The 26,989-nt window shown below is 37.1% G+C and overlaps 2 protein-coding genes across 2 annotated transcripts; both read right to left on the bottom strand.

The window, feature by feature from the left end:
- Nucleotides 1–1,617: 1,617 nt before the first annotated feature.
- LOC125241209 (bystin) lies at nt 1,618–5,847 on the bottom strand. Its single transcript, XM_048149572.1, has 9 exons — nt 5,795–5,847; nt 5,530–5,692; nt 5,341–5,458; nt 3,735–3,978; nt 3,113–3,269; nt 2,811–3,002; nt 2,516–2,724; nt 2,191–2,341; nt 1,618–1,739 (listed from the first exon to the last, which is right to left on the bottom strand). The coding sequence occupies exons 2-9, from the start codon at nt 5,662–5,664 to the stop codon at nt 1,656–1,658; spliced, it is 1,290 nt and encodes a 429-aa protein (XP_048005529.1). The 5' UTR covers nt 5,665–5,692; nt 5,795–5,847; the 3' UTR covers nt 1,618–1,655.
- Nucleotides 5,848–9,570: 3,723 nt separating this feature from the next.
- LOC125241210 lies at nt 9,571–19,087 on the bottom strand. Its single transcript, XM_048149573.1, has 5 exons — nt 18,953–19,087; nt 12,250–12,388; nt 11,062–11,214; nt 10,283–10,434; nt 9,571–9,858 (listed from the first exon to the last, which is right to left on the bottom strand). Exons 1-5 carry the CDS (start codon nt 19,060–19,062, stop codon nt 9,660–9,662), a joined length of 753 nt encoding a protein of 250 aa, XP_048005530.1. The 5' UTR covers nt 19,063–19,087; the 3' UTR covers nt 9,571–9,659.
- Between the last annotated feature and the right edge of the window lie 7,902 nt (nt 19,088–26,989).

Here is a 26,989-nt window from a genome sequence, read left to right as displayed (position 1 = left end):
AACCCTTGGTGGAACCCCTTGGCCAAGAGTGTAGAGGGCTACTTGGCGTATGTTGGCAGTTGGCGCTAGCGCTGGCTGGCCAACCGACTGGTGTCGGTTTTTTGTCCACTACCCTTGCAAATGTTTAATGTATTGGCTAAAAAAGATAAATGTGCTTATCAGAATACTCAAAAAATGTTTAATATTTCAGATAATTTAATTTTATCACGAGTTTATTATTTATTTATTAAATTTTGATGACAACGTGAATGACCTAGAATTATTTAGCCTTTTCCATTCTACGTCCATCTTTTATGAAGGGCCAATGCCAAGTGATTGGTTCACCAATGTGTAAACAGCGACTCTTATCTTGGCCAAGGGGGTGCTCCAAGGGTTGGCCCAACCGTTGGCCCCATGTGTATAGCGGCCATGTTGTGTAGACAAAAAACCGACACCAGTCGGTTGGCCGGCCAGCGCTAGCGCCAACTGCCAACATACGGTCAAGTAGCCCTCTACACGCTTGGCCAAGGGGTTCCACCAAGGGTTGGCCCCATGTGTACAGCGGCCATAAGCGCTCTCCACACTCGCGCACGCGTCGCGTCGTGATTCGCGCGCATAGTCTGGAGCGGGCTTAAAATACGATGATCGCATAAGGCCAACAACAGACAGTCTAAATTTCATAATATTATAAAATCAGATTGACTGCCTTGCCACACACATTCTTAAAATTCAGATTACTCGCAATCTGTCAGATCAATCTGAAAAAAAAATCATAATCTTAAAAAATAAGACTGTGTGTGGACAGTTGCGAAATTGTATGGAAATCCGTGCACTCGATCTGATTTCATAAGATTATGAAATTTAAGACTGTCTGTTGCCGGCCTAAGGCTCCCCACAGACAGTCTTAAAAATTCATAATCTTAAAAAAAACTTGTATGCAATCTGACAGTTCAGATCTGTCAGTGTCTTGTCAGTGTCAGTTTGAACTGTCAGATTGCATACAAGTTTTTTTTAAGATTATGAATTTTTAAGACTGTCTGTGGGGAGACAAACAATCCCACGCTTACGCGCATCACCCCAAAAATGCACAAGGCAGCATGGCTTATTGCCTTAGCCAGTTCTTACAGGCAAAAAAATAACAAGTGACTTCGATGACACATGACACTGACAGTGACATTTACGTGCGAGTCATGTGTCAAACGCAATATAACCTAAAACTGAATCGAACTTCAAAAACAAAGTGCAACTACAATGAATTCTCATATTGATATGAAGAACATTTCAATAAAATGCCAGAAATGTCGTCATATTTTATTAGAAGATTCAAGAGAAACAAGCAACGACTTTACTTGCAGCATCACAAATTGTAACAGTTACAACGTTCAAAACTTTATATATTTAATCGAAGATAAGCTACCGAACTGGATCAAGGTTAAAGTTGAAAGTGAACAGTGGACGAAAGGGAAACTACATTGTGAGAATTGTGGGTATAAAGTGGGGTCTTTTGATTTTGTATCCGGAAGAAAATGCGAGTGCAGACAGACAGTTCTACCACCAGTTCATTTTGTGACCAGTCAGATTGATAGACCAATCCTGAAGACAAACCCTGAATATATTTAAATAAATAAAACAACTAAACATGTGTTACACTTTTATTTATAAACCATACATTATCTCTATTCAACTAACATTGCAACAGATGCAGTATTCTCATTAACTTCAATGTCTCTGCATTGTGCTGCTTGAAGTTCCCTCCGTATCTGAAACAAAAACAACTCTGATTAATGGTAATTTGTAAATTCATATGTGAAAATATTATTTTTTATGCACAAGTACATCTAGACTATTATATGAAAGGCTACATATTTAGATGTCTTCACTTAACAGTGTAACATCATATGTCTGGTCAGTACTCTTCACAAATGGTTTCCATGTACATTTTTCACAAACCTAACAGCTAGGAATCATATTTTAAGTTACGCTTTAAACATTTTTTTTCTTGCTAACTCCACAATTTAACCCATGGATATCCCACAGTAGACTTCAACAACACCCACGGGCTATATACATATTATGAAGTGTGAGAAGGCCAGTATATATTTAAATATGCTCAATGTGACACTATGACACTTCATGAAACCTTTAATGATCTACTGTAACCAGAAAAGAGGGTTCCTGATAACAGTCATAACTGCCCTATATTAATCTTACTTCGGAAGTGATGGTGGGATGAGAGTGCTTCCGCAGCAGTTCTAGGAGGGCATCTCTCTGTTCTGTGGAGATATCGGACTTATAGCGTTGGACAAATGTCAGCAAAGCCTGGTGCCACAGAACAGGTAATGTGCGATGATCCATCTGAAATCTAAAAAGAAATTATACATTAAAAATGGAAATGTCTAAGAAGTGAAATAAATATGCCAAATGGAATAAAAAATAAGATGCATGAATAATTTAACTGATTTCAAGCATTTCTGTAAACCTAGGTTTATCATTTACCAATTACACTTTTGAAGCAGTTCTGTCACCCGTTACATACCTGAGAAAGTGAAACACAACCGAGTCTACAACTCGGTATGGTAGAGCATATTTCTTGTCAAATAAAATACGCAGAAATATGGAATTAGCACCAGTGTAATCCATCTCGGCAATTTTTAAGAGTGCTGCACTGGAATGAAGCACAGGCACTGAATTCCTTGCTAGCACTGAACCCACAATGATGGCCTCACGTAATGTGCAGTCTCCAGCCTGCAATATGTTACAAAATATTTCATTTCCATTATCAAATCCTGCACAGTAAAGAAAAAGTGCAAAAGTAATATCAAGTAATGTACCTCCAGAAGGGGCAGTAAAATGCCCTTCATGAATGCTCCTGGCTTAAAAAGTGATTTTCGCAGAGCTTGGTAAAGATGGAAGTTCAGCCGTTTGTACTCTTGCAAGTCATCGCGTACACGGGGCAGCAGCACAAGATTGTAAAACCGTTGTGCCATTTTTTCTTTCAGGTTAGATGCAAATATTCTAGTTGCCTGAATAAAAATAAGAATATGTCAACATTTGTTTATCTCACAACACAACACAAAACCCACAGTGTAGTCATGTTACTCATATTTAATGTATGAATAATAAATTAAATGACCTGATACATTGCAGCAGCAGACCAAGTAGTAGGCTCAGTTAGATATAGTATTTGTTCCCAATTTTGAAGATGTGGTATCATTTTGAATGCCTTTGGCAGCTTCCCGGAACGATATTTTTTGAGAACATCTCTTACACCCTCATACATAGTCTTAATTCTGGAAATAAGATTTAAACAGTGATAACAAAAGCATGATTACATACTATAAGTATTATGATCTCAGTGGTGTATTATGACATGAAGAGAGTCTTTTCAAAAGGGTTTATTTGTCTATTTCCTTTTATTTAAACCAACCATTCTCAAAGTGTGCTCCGCGGACCCCTAGGGCTCCGCAAAGCCTCTCTGGGGGCTCCGTGTGAATTTTGGGTACCTGATATGCAACTTCAACTTTCTTCCATAAAACCAAATATTAACCAATTGTTAAAAAATAAAAAACAGTTCCATGTAATACCTCACATTAGAATCTAGTGATTAGATTTTACTATCATGATTGCTTATTAAAATAAAGATTGCAATAAAAAAAAAATTAAGGGTTCCGTCAGATGTTTTACTTTCTAAAAGGGTTCCATGGGAAAATAAATTTGAGAACCGCTGATTTAAACCAATGACAGTTATAACCTACCTGGGATCTATATTTTGAAGTTTTAATGTCTCTGCATCAGAAAACTGAGTTTGAAGTTCAGTATGTTTGTCTGTAATCTTGTCCTTGATAATGTCTGCCAGTGTCCGAGTTCTTTCTGGCTTATCAGACATAAACCTTCGAAGTGCCTCCTCATCTTTTTCGTCAATAACAATGTTATCATAATATGTGTCTGGTTCTAAATCATCATGATCTGAGTCTGGCTCGTCATCTGAGTCTGCTGCATCTATAAACATTGAAAAAATATGTATGTATAGTCTAATTATAGGAAAAACCTAAACAAAATAGTTATAGGGTTGTGGTGATAGTGTTGGGGTCCATTAAAAAAAAAACCTTTTTAGTCATTACACTTTCATTACACATTTCAATTTAAGGATACGGGTGCACGGAGTCTAGCTGCATGAGCACTCATGCCTGATGATAGGTCTCCACAAGACTCAAAACATGTCACCAATCACAACACATACATAACATATGTTTAAGTATTGAAAAATCTTTTTTACCACATTTATTGCGATCATTACAGTATAATGATCATATTTTGCAAGAAGCATATTAAGAGGGCTTTCGTGTTAAAAATAGTGAAATCGCAACCGAGCGCTCGATCATACCGTGTGTGGTATCAAATTAAAGGGCTTTGCGAGTAGTTTATAAATATATATATATCACATTATGGGACTTTTTCTACTTGGTCTAACAAAATATGAGAAAATGTCCAAAAGTGGTAATAATTGTACTGGTGAAGGCTCGTTTTCAAAAAATTGGCAAAAATCAATAATAGCAATTTATAATCACTAAGGTATAACAGCAATTTAAGTAAACGTTGCAGATTAATTTAGTACAAAACTTACTTCGATGTGATGTAGATTTTCAAAGAAATTGTCACTTAATTTTAGGTAATTTCTGAAAAAAATTGAATTCGCCTTAGGCTAGTTTACTCTTTTTCAAAAACTTAAAATAAATATCTAGTCTGAAATGATTGTGGTACAGTACAGGATATACGAATTATAAATTTACCCGTTTTAATATTCAAAATTGTCCAAATTTTACAAATAAGATCAACTGATTCAGCTCTATACGTGCGTTTTTCTAAACGTGCATTAGAGAAAAATTCATAATTAATTTAGTGAGTTAGTTTTCAAAAATCCAGTCTTATAAAAATCAAGATAATAAGATGCTCTAACTGGAACTCGAATTAAATAAATCTATTGGATAACGGAAAGTGTAGTATTTCACCGACTAAAACTATCAATTTTACATTCTTTTGATGTTTTTTTTGAAAGCAGCCTTAAAAATTCTATATTATTTGCTATTCCATATGTGGAAGACTCCTAACACATATAATGCAAACTGACAGAATGACCCTACAACACTTGTAAATATAGAAAAGTAAAAAAAAATGCTTCATAGTTAAAGTGGTTGGGGTTCCATGAACTACAATACTGTATTAAGCTTATGCATACTTTGTAAGCTGTGATTGACCAATAGAAGACATAAACAAAAATTTAAAATAAATAAACAGAATAGTATGAAGAACTTATTATAATATCCTAAATTTTAGCTGGAGCAGAAAGATATTGTATTTTACCTTTAAGCTTAGTTGGTAGCTGTACTTGTTTCACAATAGAGGGCCCACTTTCACTTATTTCAGCCTGCTGTCTTCTAGCTACTTCTAAGATCTTCTTCGAAAGCTCGGGGTTAACAAACTGCAACACATTAAAAACATGAATAACAAGTTCCAAGTTGATACTTCTTGTATTGGTAAATGGCCACTTACATCTTCATCATCGTCGTGTCTGTTTCTTTCTTTGTTTCTGTTCTTGCTTTTAACAGAGGTAACTGCTTCAATTTGATCGGCAAGGGCTATATTCTTGGCCACTTGCGAGGGCTTTAACCTTTTCACTTTCCCCATTGTAAATTCACTGGCTGAGCTAACTTTCCTGGGTGAATTAAGACACACGTTATATTATTCTTAAGAGCAAACAATTTCCTGGAATATGTTTCTCGTAAAATTATCGTAAGCGACAACAGGGACAACATACCATGTGGTTTCATCCGTATATTTATTAAAAAGGACTATGATTTATGACGTTTGTTTTCTGTATGTTGCCTCATTGAGCGTGCGTTCGAATACTTGCTTGATAACATTTACAGCTATTTGCGGCTGGCAACAATTTTATTACGAAATTTAAGGGCTTCACTCACCTCGCAACAACTCTGAAGGTGTGTAAATTATATAAGATGACGTCCGGACGTCCGTGCGCTCAAAGCCACGTCCACGACTTACGTCCGGTAGTTTGCACACTTCAGTATATTCATTGTCTCAGATTGATCCGTGATGCGGTGCGATCGTGCGTTAGCTAAAGACGGACAAGCAAATCTTGTCACTAAAAAAGCGCGAAATTCATATTTTCTATGGGACGATAAACCTTCTCTCTATCTTCTCTAATTAGACAGTGCGCACACGGGCGACAAAGTTGCTCGGCGACTTTTGTATTTGTATGAAAAGTTGCGTCGCCTCGTGTGCGCACCTTCATACTAGCCCATAGACCGAGCGATGGAGACAAAACAGTTTTGTCGGCCGTGTGCGCGGAGCCTTATTGTCCCAGAGCTGTAAGAACCGTGAACCTCTTTTTGACACATGACATCGTCCAGAAAACGTAAACTTGCGCAACATAATGAAATTTTACATAAAATCCCGTAATAATATTTAAAAAAAATCAAGTACTTAAAAACAATATTCCGCTTACTTTAAACATAATCTAACACATGTTGCATTTTTGTGGATCTTCGTTAGTGAGTATTTTACGATATTAATTTATCACGCAGAATTTACTTATTATGTCATTTATCATTCATTTTTATTTTTAAACTAGTGCTGTGGCAGAGTCTGTCATTTCGATTCAAATGACATTTCAGTAAATTGATAGAAATCCTATATTTGTTTAAGCGCCTCCACAAACTACTAAGAAGATAGTATAGCGCCTCCTTGTATTTCCATAGGGCCTAATCGATTCAACCAATTCGAAATTAATCGTTAGATTTGGCAAAACGATACGTCTTAGCCACATTGCAACATATACTTCAAAACAAAATAAATGTGTCAAAAATGTGAACTTACAAATCCGGGACAATAGTTTTTCAAATTTGCCGCATTTTTAGGGTTCCATACCAAAAAGGTACAACCCTTATGGGGTGCCTCTCTGTCCTTAAGAAAAATAAAATCGTATACGTATCTCAAAAACTTTTTTTTTTATTTATAACATTAAAAAACGTTTCAGATATACATTTTCATTTTCACTACCCTTGCAGGTATTTATTGTACCTGAATTTTTTACAGAATAACAATAAAAGTACCTGCTTTCAAATAGAGGAAAAATGGTTAAAATCGGTTAACGCAATAAATAATTATCCCGTAAAAATCATCTTCTATACTTGTGTCGGTTAACTTCAAACTAGAGATGGGCCGAATATTCGGTAAATATTCGGTATTCGGCATATTCGGCAAGTTTTACAATGTTCGTATTCGGCCGAATAGTTCGGTTATATTGCCGAATATTTACCGAATAAACAAATTAAATAAATAGCGTAAGTTGTTTCGTAATTCATGGGATAATGACATCCCATTTCAGGATTCTAAGGACCAAAGGGGGTTATAAATGCGTTAAATATAAGTACCTACAATAATTATGTAAAAAAGTAAAAATAACATTGCTTAAGAAACAAAAATCTATTCTTATGCACTAAATTATAGGAACATTAAGAGCCTTAGTACCCAATGTACCCATTACCAACCATTGAAAAGTTTTTAACTCTAAGACAGGATTTAAAATATGGTGGAACCGAATATTCGGCCGAATGTTCGGTTCGGTAACAGCTGAACCGAATGTTCGGCCGAATATTCGTATTCGGCAAAGTCCGTATTCGGCCCATCTCTACTTCAAACCTTGGTAAATCCATTCTAATTTAAGGTTGAATATAATAAGAAATATACTTAATATGATCTGAAAGATAATCAACCTTATAGCAGAATGGATTTACCCAGTTTTGAAGTTAAGCGACAAACTTAAAGCTCACGCACATTAGTTTACTTAATTTTCCGATAGATGTCGCTGTACGTTGAACGCTCATTTCCTACATCGCGTTTTTCCTGATATAATGGGATCGAGTCAGGATTAGGAGGGTGCTGACGACAATGTCGTAACCATGGTTGTAACGTAAACTATTGAAGTCGAATTGCCTTGATTTTCTTTAGGACGTTGTTTAATAATAAGATTGTATATTAAATATTACTTGTTATGTGGAAAATTGAGTCTTGAGGGATTTAGTCAAGTCTGTAGAACATATGAATAACGTTTGATGATTCTACTATTGAAATGAAAGTTTATACGTAACCCTCGATGGGCGAGTACGAATCGCACTTAGCCGTTTTTTTATTTAGTAACAAGATTTGCTTGACCGTCTATATTTCATAGCATTTTCCAAGCCCGTACACGCAATTGGGTGAATCAACTTTTCATTGCCAGCAACTAGCCAGCAACCCCAGCAACTAATAGTATTTTTCACCACACCAACGGGTAAAGACTTACATTGCTATTCAAAAACAGACAGCAAAGTTGCATTTTATCCACAAGAGTGCAAAGTAATTTCATACAATTTTTAACTCGATGCCTTACGCTAGCTGATAGAATTTACCTATAAATGATTTTGAATCATAAATATTGAATAAATCGATGGATTTGATTTAGTTTGATGTTTTATGGTCAGTATTTTGTTCGTGTTGGTGTGGTGAAAAATTTTGTGTTTAACTCGGTGGCAAAGTTTGTTTAACCTTCGTGCGGTTAAACAACTACTTTGCCCCCTTGTAAAACAATAGTTATTTGTTATACAAGGGAGCAAAGTTGTATTTTAACGCCGAGTGTGGAATTGAAAAACGAGCAAGTGAAAGGATTCTATAGTTGAACCACGAGCGAAGCGAGTGGTTCGAGAATAGAATCCTGAACTTGCGAGTTTTTTAACACACGAGAAGTAAAATACATTTGCACCCGAGTGTAACACAAAACTTTTCCCCTCACTATAGCGAGGAAACTACAACGCAAAAAATGCGTTTATCACTGCTTCCAGTAGTTCCACAGGTGGTAAATCATCTTTATTACTAGATTCACCTACTTTTATCAATTTTAAAGCAGTTAATTTGACTTTATACAAGGTCAAATTACTTTACCCACTAGTGGATAAAATGCGTTTTTGCCCGCTGGTATTAAAGGACAAAACACGTGTTTCCGAGCTAGTGAGGGGAAAATAAATATTTCGTGTGCCTCTACCTACCTGGCCCTCTGATACCTGCAGTCTGTCCATATCTGCAGGAAGTGCAGTGCTACGAAACCGCACTTACGGAACAGCACAGCGCTGGGATTATGTGATACTTGCTGAAGACAAAGATTTACTTTTCTCTGCTGAAGATCCGTAAATTGTGCAAGATAATGTATGTGAAGGGAAAAGGACTCGTATCCCGATCACCTATTTGTGACAGAAGTGGAGCCTAACCTGCTTATTTGAAGGATTCATCAAAATTGTGGGTATCAAATAAATTAAAATGTAATTATTTTTTATTTTAAGTTACCTTTTATTAAAATGTTGTATTTTCTTTCAATTTATTGTATGCGTATTAATAATAAACAACTTTTTTGAACATAATATTTATTATTAATCCTAATCCTAACAGCATCACATATACAGGATCCACGCCTTTATGATCTACTTAGTTGGATTACGCATCAGTGGGTGGGTAAATCGGCCATTTCATTGGGATAATTAATACAGATGCACCAAACATTTTATTCACTGTGTTAAAATATTTTTGTTGGATGATGACAATATTGAAAAGGTAGGAACTACCGATGTAGTTTAGTTGAAGGATTCAAGCACGTCGATGACGGCCCTGAGGTTGGCGTTGATGATACTGATGCCGCCATGGATGGCGTTGCGGATGTTGACCTCCACAACCTTCATGATGACGGTGTCGAATAGCCGCACGAAGACGGAGATGGTGGGGTTCACCAGCCAGTCGGTAAGGATGTTGCCGGTCAGCCGGACACGCAGGCGACTGAAAACAAAGTTACAATTAATTCAAATGCTAAAATTGTAAAGGGTTTTACGGCTATTCATGTACATTCCATCAACCACAGTTGACACGTCAACTCACTTACAAAAAAATTGACAAATTGGCGCAACCGACTCTGTCACTCTAATTAATTGGGAAATAGAACAAGATATGCTGTACTATTTGTGTCCACAATTGTTCTACCGTAACTAAGTACTTACTTTAATTAAATTGTGGTAAGGTTTCATTTTATAAAAGCTTGCGTAAACATGTAAGGAAAATGTCTCAATGTACTTTCTGATCAATTCTGAATGATTCTGAATAACAATTTTAGTACGGAGCAGCGTTTCATAAGAACGAACATATTTAAACTAACGCTGATGTTGGCATGGCACACATTATTATATATATTCTAAATCATACTAACCCAATGTCAGTCAAAGAGAACTGTTGGAGATGGATTTCGTCGTTGTTGAAATCGATCAGAATGTCAGTTACAACCTTGAAGCTGGCCAGTGAGCCACGGATCCCGCCGGTGGGTCCGATCCTCATCACCTTCAGGAGGTAATTGTAGTAAAACTGAAATAAGAAAGTCCATTATAGGATTTATAGGTAGGTCCCCGTAAGCATAAGCAATCGGACGCATTACATGCTATGTACATCACATCGCTTCAACAGACAACCGCCTCTCCGTTGCAAAATTATAACGTTTACCAATAAACTTACTACGAGCGTGACGTACTTATTGGAAACTCGAATTTTGTATGGAAAATTTGGGACACATTTTTTTTATCATCGGGATCGAATCAGCTCGTGATTGTAATAAGAATGAGCCCAAACACGTCCAGATCTGATGAAATTCGATATTCGGGATTTTTATTAAAAACACTCAGCGAGGCTATAAAATTTTTTGTCAACTTATCTTGGCTTGACAAATTGGCAATGGCATGGCATGACTATAATTCCGTTTTTTTATCAATGTACCCTAATATCAACAGCTTTTAAATATGAGAGCCGTATATGTTCTTAATACTGATAATAATTCAAAAATCTCAAAAAGTGAACGTGTGGGCATAGATAGTTAATTATGATCTTATGATTAAAATACATCGAATAGTAAATATTTACAGTTAGGTAAACGGTAAATTATTTTAAGGAAGTTCGATCTTCCCCTTTCCTCTAGGTGGTATGAGACGAGATAGTTACTTCAAGGTCGGAGAACTGCAGTTCGACGCGCACGCGCAGCATCTTAGCGAAGTAGTTGACGGTCTGGTCGCCGGAGCGCTGCACGTTCACCAGCCCCGACATGTAGCCGTCGTGGATCTTCAGCCACGCGCTGTACGTTACCAGCAGGTATCTCTGAAATCACAAGGGGACAATGGCTTAAGGACGTATGCAGTTTTCGATCTAAGCTCGCCAAAGGGATAAAGTCTCACTTATTTTAAAACCATCAGCATTTGGACCCGTTTGTGAGTCGACATTCGTAAACAGACTAGAAGCATTTAGTACGGAAGAGGATAAAACTAGGTATAACCATAAAATGCAGGGTACAGCTTATACAGGTTGGATGGTTTGTTTACCGGGTCCACAAAGATGTTGCAAGCTTCCATAATAGCTCACAGAGTCATAAGAAAATATTCCGCCAGGCGGACTAAGTATAACCTTGTTTTCCACAAACGTGCTATGGGAATATTTAAACAAGTTTTTAATTTAACAAGAACTAATTACGCGTTTTAATCACGGTTTTAATACCTCAACACGATCCAACACAACCAATTACCTTATTAAGCAGGTAGTTAGGAGGAAAATCCTTACACTAATTACCGTTATTACCATATTACAGCAGTTATTAGGTTTATTAAAATGAATGACAATAGTTCACGTAGTTTATACATAGTTAATGTGGGTTTAATGGATTTTCGTAATGAAGTGCCAAGGAGGGGGATCAATTGTTTCTGATCCTCCTCACGCGGGCAATGCCGGAGGGCCTCGTGAGGAATGATAACATCCTAGTGCACCCTCACGAACGACAAAGAGGATACTCCGTAATAAAGAAGCAGCTCCATGGGGTAGAGGCCGATACTCTGTATATCCAGAGCAGAGCTGTACGGCACCAGCATGCCGCATGCTGAACGCCTCGTAGACATATTCGTTCACCGTCGCCGTTATACTAAGGTTGTTGAACTGAACTTCCACCAGCGCGGAGTGAATGAATGAATGAAACGTACCACTTCAAAACCCTCCTCGATGTCAGGCAGCTCCATGGGGTCGAGGGCGATATTCTGGATGTGCGGCACCAGCATGCTGATCGTCTCGTCGACATAGTCGTTCACTGTCGCTGTTATACTGAGGTCGTTTAACTTCCCCAGCGCGGAGTGAATGAATGAAACGTACCACTTCAAAACCCTCCTCGATATCAGGCAGCTCCATGGGGTCGAGGCCAAAGTTCAGAATGTGCGGCACCAGCATGCTGATCGTCTCGTCGACATAGTCGTTCACTGTCGCCGTTATGCCCAGGTCGTTGAATTTCCCCCTAGTACGAACGACATGTCATTTAATAATTCTAATCAATTTGTACCTTTGGTACAGTCAACCAATTGGAACCCTAGGCCACTGAAGAACTATGTCATAGTGACGTATAAATCAGATTGTAAGAAATCTCTTACTGCTTGTCACTTTGACATGGTTGTAAAGTGGCCTAGGGTTCGAATTGGTTGACTGTACCTGTATGGGGTCGAATGGATCCCGTATACTGTAGTGATCGTTTTTTCGAGAGGTATGCGTACAGTAACATTGTCACAACGTCGGGCTTTACAAAGGAAATTGATGCTGAGTTTCATCTTATAGAGACTGAGCGAAAAGAGAAGAGCGGTAAATGTGTGAGATATAATTTTTAAGAAAAAAAATTGGTTGTCTGTAAAGTCGGTTTACGGACGGTAGTTTAACGTGATAACGTCAAACATTACAGTAGTATAGACAGGGGCGGTCAGAGTATAGCAAAAGGGGCCCGATTTAGGGACTTTTTTCACGTTTATTTATTTATTTATTAAAAATACACAAAAGTTAACAGTATTTCACCAAAGCACTTATGTGGTAATATAATTATGTACATGTTAAATTGACATAAATAAAAGCAAACACACTTAAAAGTTAAACTATGGTTATTACATTAATCATCTACGGAGTGTAGAGTCTATGAACCTTAAGAGTTTTCTGTAAAACACACCAACACTATCAGCAAATATGTCAATATCGTCTGTCTCCAACATGATGCGGTTAAGAGCAGCTCGGGCTCGAGCGGTGCGCCGGCCGCCGCGAACAGGCGCCGCCGCCGCCGCGCCGGCACCGCGCCCGGCATGCCAACCACCACATTCGCTCTTGGCACTTGCAGCCCCATTCTCTCAAGCACGGATGCGTCATCTACTCTATGGTGAAACAGTTGGCGGTAATGCATAATATGCAGCAGTTTCCGTCTGGTTTCTAGAGTTTGAAGACCAACCATTCCTGTTACGAATAGAGATGGATACATATATGGGTAAAATGGTAAAGCTGCAGGCAGATACATATCACAGGCCAACTACCAAGAGATTTTAAACAAAGTAAAATAGTAGCTCTACCCAAGAAACCTAATACGGTACATTGTGAAGAACACAGAACCCTTAGCTTAATCTCCCATGCAAGTAAAATACTCTTAAAAATAATACAAAATCGAATCAGACCCATATCAGAAAGTTACCTAGGCCCCGACCAGTATGGTTTCCGTGAATGCAAAGGTACAAGAGAGGCTATACTAGCTCTTAGGTTAGTTGTAGACAGGAGACTAGATGTAGGACTTAACACTCATATAGCCTTCATCGACTTAGAAAAAGCGTTCGATAAGGTTAACTGGAAAAAAATGATGGCCGTCTTAAAAGAAGCAGGAGTGGACTACAGAGACAGAAGGATAATTTACCAACTTTACAAGGAGCAGGAGGCGTTGGTGGAAGTAGGAGAGGAAACTGGGAATGCAAGGATTAGGCAAGGAGTACGACAGGGATGTCCACTTTCACCTATCATATTTAATGTATACATAGAACACGCTATAAGGAAAATTATAGAAACAGACAAGGGTGGGGTAACATTTAACGGGGAGAAAATACATTTTATACGATTCGCAGACGATATCGCAGCATTTGCAGAAACTTCAACCCAATTAGAACAGCTATTGATAACCATGGACACAGTTTTTAACGAATTAGACTTAAAGATAAATATTAAGAAAACGAAAACTCTCACAACTACAAAACACAGAACCAGTCATCCTACTATAGTTCTCAACAATACGCCAATTCAACAAGTAAATAGTTTTAAATATTTAGGCAGCTTAATTACAGAGAACTCTAGATGCACACCAGACATCGTTGCGAGGATTGCTATGGCAAAAAAAGCTTTCAACCAGAAGAGACAATTGTTGAAATCCCGTATGTCATGCAAAAACAAGAAACTTCTGATCAAGGTTTACATCTGGAGTATAGCCCTTTATGGATGTGAAACGTGGACAATGACCCTAAGAGATAGGAAGAGAATGGAAGCGTTTGAAATGTGGTGCTGGAGACGAATGGAGGGAATTAGTTGGAGAGACAAGATCACGAATGAGGAGGTGTTACGAAGAGTAAATGAAAGACGAGCCATCCTGAAAACGATTGAAAATAGACGCGGAAAAATGATCGGACATTTGATGCGACACGACCACTTTTTTATTACTATTCTGGAGGGACGGATTGGTCGTAAGAGAGGTCGAGGAAAGCCCAGACGCAGCTACATGGACCAAATAAAAGAAAAAGTAGGGGCCGTGTCGTATCAAAGTGTCAAAGAGCTGGCACAGGATAGAAAAAGTTGGAAAATACTCCACCGACAAGAGATTAACTCTTAAGTTTATGATGATGATCCGTACAGTCGTTTGTAAATGTGCCTACAGAACTTCCTCTGCACTCTTTCTAGCATAGTGTTTTGTTCTTATTAGAAAGAATGCATTAAAATAAGCATCTTTTATAAATTAAAGTTTTTTTTAAAACCTACTAATTTAGGAGTTAGAGTGGTGCAAAGTTGCAAAATTTTCCCGTAGCATTACTAAGGCGCCAGAGACAGAAAGCGATATCGACGGAGCCCCGCTTATTACAGAAACTGCACAGAATAGGAGCCTTCGGCTGTTTGAAGATACCTAACGAACCTAACCTATACCACAGTATAATAAAGAGTATTATCATACAGTATCGGCTCTCGTTACCTCAAAGTTAAAAAACGCGAACAGTCGACCTGTCAATTGCACTCATACAAGATAGTACGCGTTCACCTACCTATACGCCAGTGTCCGAGGTGTATACCTAATTACCTATAAAAAGTCGTCATTTTGTATCCTAGACCGTTTGCGAGACACGCGTTAATTTTATTAAAGTGCTAGTGCCATTTACTAATCTTAGAACCCTAATATCTCAGTAAATATTAATGGAGAAGAAAAAGTTTATATAACAAAACATCCTTATTTAAACGTGTTCTTTGGTTCTATATGATTTATCAATATTAACATAGGTTATATTGGTAAAAAAAATCATCGTAAATTTATTAAGTCTCTGGCGCCTTAGTAAATACTATGGGAAAATTCGCAACTTCGTACTGCTCTAACTCCTAAATAAGTAGGTTTTTAAAACAACTTCATTCTATAAAAGATGCTTATTTTAATGCAATCTTTCATGTTTTTAAATTACAAACACTCAAAAATAATAAACACGGGCGCGCCATCTGTCGCAGCTGTGGTGCTTTACTCAGGCCACATGCTACAACCATACCGAGCGCATCGATCAGCCACTTAGTTCCAACGCGCGCCAATAGATGGCGCTTAAGCTATATTGCGAAACGGGACAATGACGTCATCTTTTTCGTGCATGCTGCCCGTAGTAACGAGTTATTAGACGTTATCAACTTATCACGTCAAAAAAAGATACAGACGACTTGATAACCGTCCTTCTTGAGAGATATGAGGCGACGGTTAACAATACAATACATTCTACGAATCATATTTTACCGATTAGACTCTAGTCCAATGGAGTATAAAGTATGTTTTTGAATGATAAATGTACCTACAATACACTAATTTTATTTAGATATACGTTGCATGTGCCTACCTACAGTTAAAATATAACTCGCGATGGAAGAACGCATATTAAACTCATATCTGTCCTAAACCCTCGCAACGCAAAAATTTTTTTCATCACTCGCTCGGCTACGCTTAAAGTTTAAATCTGGATGCTTACGCTCGCTGGTCTCAGTGTAAGAGTTAATTAGCATAACAACAATCATACATACCTACTGTATAACAAATACTTTTCACCTCACTAGCTCGGAAAGGACTTTTTCATTCTTTAAAAACAGATAGAAAAATCGCATTTTACCCACAAGAGTGCAAATAATATTTGAAATCCGAACGTGTCATTAGTTACTTTTTTAAATATAATTTCTTGTAAAGGCATATATGTCCCAGACAGGACAATTTTCTCCCTCTGCTTAAATTGTCTTAACAAATCATGTGATGCGAACGTAAAAATAATTTCATATCGAATTGTATCCGACTAAAAACATAAAATTCAAACAATTTTATAACATGATTTTACCATAAAACACTTGAAATCGTACAAGAAATTGTATTTTTGACTCTTCCGTTGTCCTTATTCAGAACGCACCTTAAGTAACATTGTAATCTCAAAACGCGTGAAACGGAACGCACTCAAATAGATTTTTTTTCTTGATTCTTAATTTGAAACTTTTGTGGTGTCGGTCGGTGCATCGTGGAAATTGTAATACCTAACGCAAATTGACTTATTTCCAGTTGTTTTTATTGCGTGTTTCCTCGCTTTAGTGAGGTGAAAAGTTATGTGTAACACACGGGATGCAAAGTTATTTTACCTCGTGTGTATAGCAACACTCTCTGCGCTCAGGGTTCTATTTTTGAACTACTCGCTTCGCTCAGGATTCTATTTTCGAACCACTCGCTTAGCTCGTGGTTCAACCTAAGTTCAACCCAACTCTAGAATCCATTCGCTAGTTCGTGTTGCAATTCCACACTCGGTTAAAATCCAACTTTGCTCCCTTGTATAACAAATAACTATTGTAACCGACCACACAATGAAAAAAGCCTAAAAAAGAAAGTACGATCATATTTTTCTCTTAAGTATTAATTTTGTACCTATGACTTTATTTTATAATGTACGTACTACGTAGCGGTCCATAATACCGGTGCCTGACGGCCAAATTAAAACGAACGGATAGAATATGAACGGTGTCTAGAATTTTATTTCGTTTTTCTTTATTCTCTCTAGCGATAAGCGATAAACAAGTACGTTGGTAAGTATAACAATTTCTTATTGCTTTAGTTGATAAAACGGGCACATAATTTACGTTATCAAAGCTGTTATCAATCGAAACGGTATCTATAAATTTGTTTTCGAACCACCTGTATAAACGACATATTAAACGTATCAGTTAGTATGAAATACCTAATAAACAGATTATTATCGAGCCTCCGTTTTAGGCAGCCCCTTATCTACAGCCGATTGCAATAGGCATTATCACAGATCTATTTGAGTAATTCCCGAAAAGTTTGTACATTTGGATCACGTCTCTGATTTTGATAAAAATTGGTAGGATGATAGAGTCCATGATTCTGATGTTCTGAACATGATCCACTAGGTTTCCCAAAATGTCCCAGGTAGTTTGTATGAAACCTTCCTTTTTTGTTACCAGATTTCTATACATTTTCGGTAACAAAAAAGGAAAGTTTCATACAAACTGCTTGGGACATTTTGGGAAACCTAGTGGATCATGTTCAGCATCATGGACTCTATCATCCTACCAATTTTTATCAAAATCAGAGACGTGATCCAAATGTACAAACTTTTCGGGAATTGCTGATTTTATTATCTACGAAAATTATTTTTCATAGGTGGCTGTTATTATTGTAATTAATGAAATAGCAAAAGTAAAGCTACCGTCATCAATTTCAAATTTAATGACATTTTGAGTTTTGTTCACCCCGGCCCGGATGGCGATACCTACTTATTTCTACATACATACAATCACACCTGTATCATATAAAGGGTTAGCAACAACACATGAAACAACTCAACTTTCATTGCCAGTTTTGGCAAATAAGGAGTTGAAAGAAAACGAAACTGTGACATTGCAGTAATAGGTTGCCAGCCTCTCACCTACGCCACATTTGACCCATTTATGCTTATCCCACAGTGCCTACGCTACGACACCCACAGGAAGTAGTGGGTGGTGAAATTTTTAACCCGTCAACACACGGACACTTCTTTTTAGCCAAACCTAAACAAAAAAAATTAAAAACGTGACTTATTGAGCTGTAAAAAATAAGTATTTTGATAAGACAATGTGCCACCGCTTAAGTTAGCAACTTATTATTAACCTGTGCTGAGTGCTGACGTCATTAGCAGTAAAATAATAAAGGCGATCAAAGGATATATATATATAGGATAAATATAATATTAGGTAGGTATTTGGAGTATTATTTTGGGGTATTAAAACTTATACCAGATACTTTTTTAATTATACCTAATCACAAATATTCATATTATAGTTTTTTATAGTTTTTATCCGTATTTATTAAGAAATGTCATATTTTAAAATTTGCCCATATCCATCCGCTATTGACAGTAATAAGTACTTATCAAACTCTGGGGGAGGTGTGAGTGTTCTAATTCTTGATTTCGTGTATTGCTTAGTGCATTATTAAATTCAACTAAGTATTACAATTGAAAATCCATCAGACTGCCAATTACTATCGCTCGTAAAAAATTTAATTTCGCCGACGTCCACAGAATTCAAAAACCGGCCCCCAATGGCCTCCATCGACGTCTTGGCTTTGGCACGCATCACGATTGTGATCATTGTGAACTCGAGTTCTGAACCTGATCCAGGTGGTCGAGCACAACTTGCGTTCGCTCGCGCGAGTCCATACATCTAGAGCCACTGCGCGACTTCATTCACCTATGAGATCGCGCGCAAGATAGCAGGTTGTGCTAAGCCGCCAGGTGGGACTTACTGTTGGGCTTGCAGCAGCAGCGGCTCCAGCAGCTGCTTCGGCGCGGTGCTGGCCTCCGCCGCCAGGACCACCAGAGCCAACACCAACGCGGTATACTTCTTGTACATCATTACTTACGCTAATGACTACTGCGACACTTATCTCCATTTTCTATTTATTTATACGAACCCTTGCAGCGATACAAAAACCTTTATCATAGATATACGTATTAAAAATCAATGCCGATCGTGATTTAGATCTCAACAAATCATAATTAATTGATTTAATTACCTACGTACCTATGTAATAAGCACATACCTACCTAGATATCGTCACTACTTTTAAAAAATCTCGTATCTCACGCTGTTCCTCAAAGTTAAAACGCAGTAAGTCTATATGCATTCCATACATACTTACTACAATTTTCTTTTCATTGACAGACGAAGATACAAGTTTTTTTAAAAGTAGTGACGATATATCTGTTTACAAGTAGTGATTTATCTATTGAAATAGAGTAAATAAAATTTATCTATTTAAATGTATTAAAAAACTTCGTAAGAAAACAATCTGATTAAAAAAAAATGAAGTCAGCACTGGGTTGGAATCCTAGCATATATGTGGTGCTAAAATTCCAAAATGGAAAAGATTCCCTTCTTGGTTTTTGATAATTAATTAAATGTAGTTATAGTTAACCGTCACGCTGACGAAATTATAAAAACGAAAAATCTCAAAAAACTAAAATAGTCTGGCGCAGATATTATGTACCTAACTGTAACTACGTAATCTCAAGTGTGATACTATACAGCACGACCACGGATGATTTTATTAATTCTGTTGCGGTACAAATTCACGAAAAAAAATGTACTTTTTTGTACCTACGTTTAAAAGAAATGTACCTTTATGGTTTTGGAGTTTCGGCGTAGGGGCCGTGGTCGTGCTAGGTAGGTACTCCCTGGCACGACCACACTATATTTAATGAGTTTTTAAATTTCTATTGCAGTACAAATTCACGAAAAAAAATGTACTTTTTTGTATTTACCTTTTTAAAAATGCTCGCATGGTTTCGGAGTTTTGACATGGGTTGTGGTCGGGTTAGATAAGTACTTCCTGGCACGACCACACTATATTTATGTTTAATTTGATGGTCAAATGAATGTCAAACAAATGTTTTGAAATTGTACTATGTAAATTACTTCAAAAACTTAGTGTGGTCGTGCCAGGTAGTAAGTACCTATCCTAGTACGACCACAACCCATGTCGAAACTCCGAAACCATGCGGGTATTTTTTTTAAAAAGGTAAGTACAAAAAAGTACATTTTTTTTCGTGAATTTGTACCACAACAGAAATTTAAAAAATCATTAAATATAGTGTGGTCGTGCCAGGGAGTACATACCTAGCACGACCACGGCCCCTATGTCGAAACTCCGAAACCATAAAGGTACATTTTTTTAATGTAAGTACAAAAAAGTACTATTTTTTTCGTGAATTTGTACCGCAACAGAATTAGTAAAATCATCCGTGGTCGTGCTGTATAGTATCACACAATCTCAAGGCTCTCACTGGTAAAGTCACGGAGAAAACAGTCGAGTAAGTATATAATTTAGTGAAGAAATTACCATTCCCGTTGCGTCTGCCATTAAGCAGTAGGACATAATATGTGACAGGTAAGTAGTTTCTAAACAAGCTTCGTAAGTGGGAATAGGTACAGACAGCATCAATAGTAACGGATGAAAGTTTAGGCACACACCTATATGTATAGATAGGCTGTACCTACCTCTAGTTTGGTTCAATGAGATTTGTGGTAGAGTACGCCATAAATTATACCAAAAATACTACATTAATTTGACGCTTATTTAGATGTGTCGAGAAAATTATCCTAACACCACCTGTAAAATACCTTAATTCTAATATTTCTAATTTGGCAGCATTTTTCCTACTAGATAGCGTTATCTACCTAAATAAGTATGTAAAATAATTGTTATCGTAACTTTAAATCGATCCTGTATCATATATCCTATACCAGGCCAGGCCGGTTACCTACATATTTACTATTATTACTATAGTATATTATATACTTTTTTTATCCACATCCATAACATAAGTTTACTATAGTAATATAATATTACTATAGTAAACTTATGTTATGGATGTGGATAAAAATAGACCTAGGTATTATTTAGAATGCCTATTTTATTTATAGTATTTAGTATAATTAGAACCATGAGGCCTTCTCTAACTTACCTGCTGCGGGCGGCAGCGGATCTTGAACAATAATGTTTCCTCTCCAAGTCCTCTGTGTCAATCTATTGCCTGGAAAAATACATATAAATAATTAATTAGAAACGTAAGTACAGTGGTTGTTTTTAAATACTAAGAAAAAATGTTTATAATATAAATCCTGAAGAGCTAGGCTTTCTTGTGTTTTCAATAAATATGTAAAATTAGACTAAAATGCCGGAAAATGTTTATGTTATAGGTACGTTTATACATATAAGTCAATTTCCATTTATGACAACAGGCCAATTCTATATATTGTAACACGTTCCAAAGAGTCGTTCAGACCAAGTTCGACCTGGTCTGGTCAGCCATATTACAGCCCATAATAGGCGTCGCCGTCGGGCCTTTCGTAATATGTCCCCAATATTGATTATTAATGTAGCTTATAATACTTAAATTAAAATGTACCACATCTTATTTTAAAAAAATACTGATTAATGTATACAGATGATGACGCAGTGACAAATGCTTTAATTTCTATTTTCCTAGGATGTTTTTAAACTAGGTGTTCTATTCGTTTCAAGAGGGGTAGACAGTGCACATGAAACTGCCCAAGTTTAATGCCACTCATAGCAATTAATGGGTTGTACGAAAATGTGATAGTGACCGCCTGTTTGGTTGAACCCCCATATCCCACAGTGGACTTTTACGGCACCCACAGGAGGAAAGGTGGTGGTGAAATTCTTAACCCATCACTACACGACCAAAAATAAAAATTACAGTGAATGTAATGTAAAGAAACAATGTTACCTACTTAGGGCCAGTTGCATAACCACATTTGACAGACACATCATCGTCACGCAGCAGACGTCTATGGAACTTCCCATACAATAAAATTTAACGAACGCTTTAACGATGACAGATGGTTTGATGCAACCGGCCCTTATTAAAATAAAATAATATAGAACATAAAACATTTACGTACTCACCTAATAAGTAATAACGTGTAAAATTGTAGATGCTATTCCAGAAACAAAGGTAGGCGGTAGGTATCATAAGATCATAAGTATCATAACCAGTTATTTTCATTAAGAAAGTAGATAGGTATTCTGTTAATACTGTATGGTTAATTAATTATGATATTTGCGACTTGCGACAAAGCGTTTAACATCTATCTCATTTGTCCTTTTGTACCTACATATTCGTAAGTACTTATGACGTTTTATGACCAATCGGTACAAATTATATTTCCTCTGCCATCTCAGGTACAAACTGTAAAAGTCCTTGAAAATCGCTGCAAACCCGTTTGTCGGAACGCTCACCTTCATTCATTCTTATAGGATCTTTTTCGTTTTTTTTGGCATAGGGTTAATGTGCTAGTTTGCGTCGTTTTACCGAAATTTTTAACATTGGGGTCGTTATTGCGTATTAATGTAGCACTAGCACAATGGACCCTATACTTACATAGCTATACGAATCTACTTAAGTAGTTCAAATAAATTTTGTATTGTATATCAAGAGCCGTCAAACCAAAGAACTAACTCAACGAACTTAAATGCTACCTACAATAATGTTGGAGTTTCTCGTCATTTTATGTATTGGAGTCAAATCTTGGTATAGGTATCTACTCAGTTTCAAATACGAAGGCCCGATAGCACTTGAGCCGGTAATTGGGCGTTAACAATAGGATTAGTGAAAGCAAAAGGCCAGACCTTTTTTCCGCGTGATATTTTTGTTTACATGCACTTTCGCTTTAGTTGTATGCAGTTTGCACCGACGCGTGTCAATTTGAAGTTTGTTACGTTTCAGGTGCTATTGGTATTGGGCCTTCGTATTTGGAGTATACTATGGAGCAGTAAGGCCTCACCTTAGTCAGTAGTCAAACATATTTTGTAGAATCGAACCTTCATAAAAAGCGAAAAAACTGTAGGTATGAGAAGGTACGAGTATACTTATCCAAAGCACAAAAAAAGATTACCTAGGTACTTCAAAAACAGCATAATTACTTATAATGCGCAACACAGCTCAAGGGGTATAAAAACAACACAATTGCTAATAAATTATTAATATACATTTATTTCGTAACACAAATTTTTTGGCCAAACAAAATGTAAATAACGTACTTTATAAGTATCCCAGTTTTACATACCACAATGTTTTGTTTATTCATAGATTAATTAACATACATTGTTATCCGTTATTCATTAATTATTTAACGGCATTCAATATTAGTATATGGTTATGTGCATGTACATCACTTATACTAACACGCCTTTGAAAGTTTTAAATTCACATCGCAAGTTCACTTTTTATTGTTATGGTGGTATCGTTATCAGTCATAACATAAATTAAATATAACAAGATCATACCATCCCATACATTAAAATGCGACCGCCTACGAACGCGCTTACACTCTACCACACATAGATGGCACCACAAAAAATGCCTTGTTACCACCGATTATTTGTAGATTGGCATTAAATGTCAAATCCGAGCCGTAAATCTATGTCAAAAGTGACACTTAACGCCATCTACAAGTATAATCGAAAGCTACAAGACATTTTTTTTGTGGCGCCATCTATGTGTGGTAGAGTGTAAGCGCGTTCGTAGGCGGTCGCATTTTAATGTATGGGATGGTATGATCTTGTTATATTTAATTTATGGCCATAACTAAAATGAATATAATTAATTACCTACTCAAAACAATTTAAATCTTTACGAGTAAGCCGACTAAATATAGTAGTTTTATAACGATAAAGCCATAATGCACTTAAAAATCATGATCCCATTTGGCGGAAAGCATGAATATTTTTGCTGTCATAGGTACAAATTCTTTATTTACAAAGGGAATGACTAAATATAAACCAATTTTTGCAGATGCAAACATTATAGAAATTTGCTTATAGGAGGGTCATGTCTCTCTGCACCTAATTGTACACATTGTTAACCTATCATCTAAATATATAAAAGAAGAAGCTGACTGACTGACTGACTGACTGACTGACTGACTGACTGACTGACTGACTGACTGACTGACTGACTGACATATCAACGCACAGCCGAAACCGCTGGTCGTAGAGATTTCAAATTTGGCACGTAGGTTCCTTATACAGTGTAGAGGAGCACTAAGAAAGGATTTTCCAAAATTCACCTCCTAAGGGGGTCAAATGGGAGTTCAAAGTTTGTATGGGGAAACAAGATTAGTTCGACTATTTTATTCGAAACTTCACAGGAAGATTCCTTAAGACATATGACTGAATACGTGTTTCAGGTTTTTTGAAAATTTAACCCCTAAAAGGGTGAAAAGGGGTGATAAAGTCAAAAAATCAATATGGGTATCGTTTTTATGGTTTATCGGGTCGCTGATCACGATAAATACAACGTTTTTAAAATCTAACAAGGCGGAAGTGAAATACCTTCTCCCCTGTTGTGGTGCAATGGGGTTTAAATATCAAAAAAATATATAAAAGAAGATATTGACTGACTGACTGACATATCAACGCACAGCCGAAACCGCTGGTCCTAGAGATGTCAAATTTGGAACATAGGTTCCTTATATGGCGTAGAGGAGCACTAAGAAAGGATTTTTCAAAATTCTCCTCTTAAAAGGGTGAAATGAGGGTTCAAAGTTTGTATGGGGAAACAAGATTAGTTTGACTATTTTATTCGAAACTTCACAGGAGGATTCCTAAAGACATATGACTAAATACATGTTTCAGGTTTTTTGAAAATTTGACCCCTAAAGGGGTGCAAAGGGGGTAAAGTCAAAAACACAATATGGGTATCGTTTTTATGGTTTATCGGGTCGCTGATCACGATAAATACAACGATTTTAAAATCTAACGAGGTGGAAAAGAAATTTTCTCCCTGTTGTTGTGAAACGGGGTTAAAATATCCAAAATAGCCATAAGTATAGGTTTAGTTTTTATCTTTACTTCTGGTTCAAGAGATTTCAAATTGACACGGAAGTTCCTTAGAGGAGCACTAAGAAAGGATTTTTCAAAGTTCACCACCTAGCATGATAATTTGACAGGGGCAAGGACAGGGACAGGGACAGGGACAGGGACAGGGACAGGGACAGGGACAGGGACAGGGACAGGGACAGGGACAGGGACAGGGACAGGAACGGGATAGTGTTAGGGTTAGGGATAGGGATACGGATAGGGATACGGATAGGGATAGGGATAGGGATAGGGATAGGGATAGGGATAGGGATAGGGATACGGATACGGATACGGATACGGATACGGATTGGGATTGGGATTGGGATTGGGATTGGGATTAAATAGGGACTGGGATTGGGATTGGGATTGGGATTAAATAGGGGATGGGGACGGGGATAGGGATAGGGGAGAGACGGGGGCAGGGACGGGACGGGGACGGGGTTGGGGACAAGGATAGAGATAGGGACGGGGATAAGAATAGGGATTGAGGTCGGAATAATCGGTCGGCAATCGATTTCTAGGCAGTGTAAAATGCAGGTGGCTCAGTGGGAAGGGATTAGTATTTAAGTAGGCATCGGCGAGTATCCTGCATCCGTAATAACTATTACATTCAATGTGCTGTAAGAAGATCGTTGTTTGCTTGCCTTTTATATGTTTACGTTTGCAATAAGTATAAGCAAAATTGAAAAAATTGTAAGCGATAATGCAAGGAAGTACTTTTTACCCTACCGACCATAGCGTCGAGATACTGGCTATGTGGGTTGTATGAAGTTTCCCCAGTATAAATATTTATTATAGGTAAAATACATACATATTCGTACCTACTACCTACGCTGTGGTCGCTGTGTAACAATTCTAAAATCATTGCAAGAATTTCTTTTAAAACAATAGTAATATGTGTAAGGTACAGTCAGCCAAAAAGCAGTGTAAGGTCCTTGGCTGACCGTACAGCAAATAGATCAGTTACAATGGCCCCCCAGTCAAAAATTGCCCCGCTTTACCTTAATCGAAATAATCGCGGACAGATGTACCTACAAAGAAACCTACGGATCCAAATGAAAATCTTATTTTTTGTAAACGTTTCAATAAGAATACTTTTATTACGCGGGCGAAGCCGCGGGTAAAAGCTAGTACCAATATAAATACGAGGCGCTTTTACATACATAATGATCATCGCCTCACACGACCTTGAAATTAGTAAATCTGCAACATCTGCAGTACAATGAACTTGCAGCTAATTTCAATAACACAAGCCTACAGTGTAAACGTGTGTGTGACCTTATATTCTTGCCAATACAATTTAGAGTCTATACTCTAAAATAAGTGTCCTTATTATTATAGTTAAACTACCATTCAGGTCATTAGTCTCTTTATAAAAATAGGTAGCACGACATACTCGGGATAACTCGGGGCACTTACCTATACCTGAAGTATTTATGCGAAATAATTTATCGAAAAATAATATATTATCGATGTGACTGTCAACATATCAGAATGTTCTAGAATTTTTTTTTCTGCATTTTTAAATGAAAACGAGTTCTATAAAGTAATATTTGTAGTTATTATTTATATAGACATCTTTGACATGACTGCTGCTATAAGACTGCTGGCTGGTGCAGTCACAGTAGGTACAGTACAGTACAGTTATTATTTATATCGACATCTCTTTTATCGATATGAAATCCCTAGTGCCTCTAATTATCGTAGGTATGTACATGATTATATCTAGCCTCGGAGGAAATATAGACTGGAGTAGCCTTTCAGTTACTTACCCCTCTGCCAAAAAACTTGAACAAATGTTCATAAAGTCACGTAAATACAATTTCACAATCGATTCATGCTCATTCACAGAATCGCCACGACACATATCACTGGTAATTAAAAATGCCCGCGTGT

Source organism: Leguminivora glycinivorella, chromosome Z, assembly GCF_023078275.1.
Source record: "Leguminivora glycinivorella isolate SPB_JAAS2020 chromosome Z, LegGlyc_1.1, whole genome shotgun sequence".
Taxonomy (NCBI): domain Eukaryota; kingdom Metazoa; phylum Arthropoda; class Insecta; order Lepidoptera; family Tortricidae; genus Leguminivora; species Leguminivora glycinivorella.
Note: the sequence above shows the minus strand (reverse complement) of the source record. Positions and strands in the feature narration are given on the sequence as shown.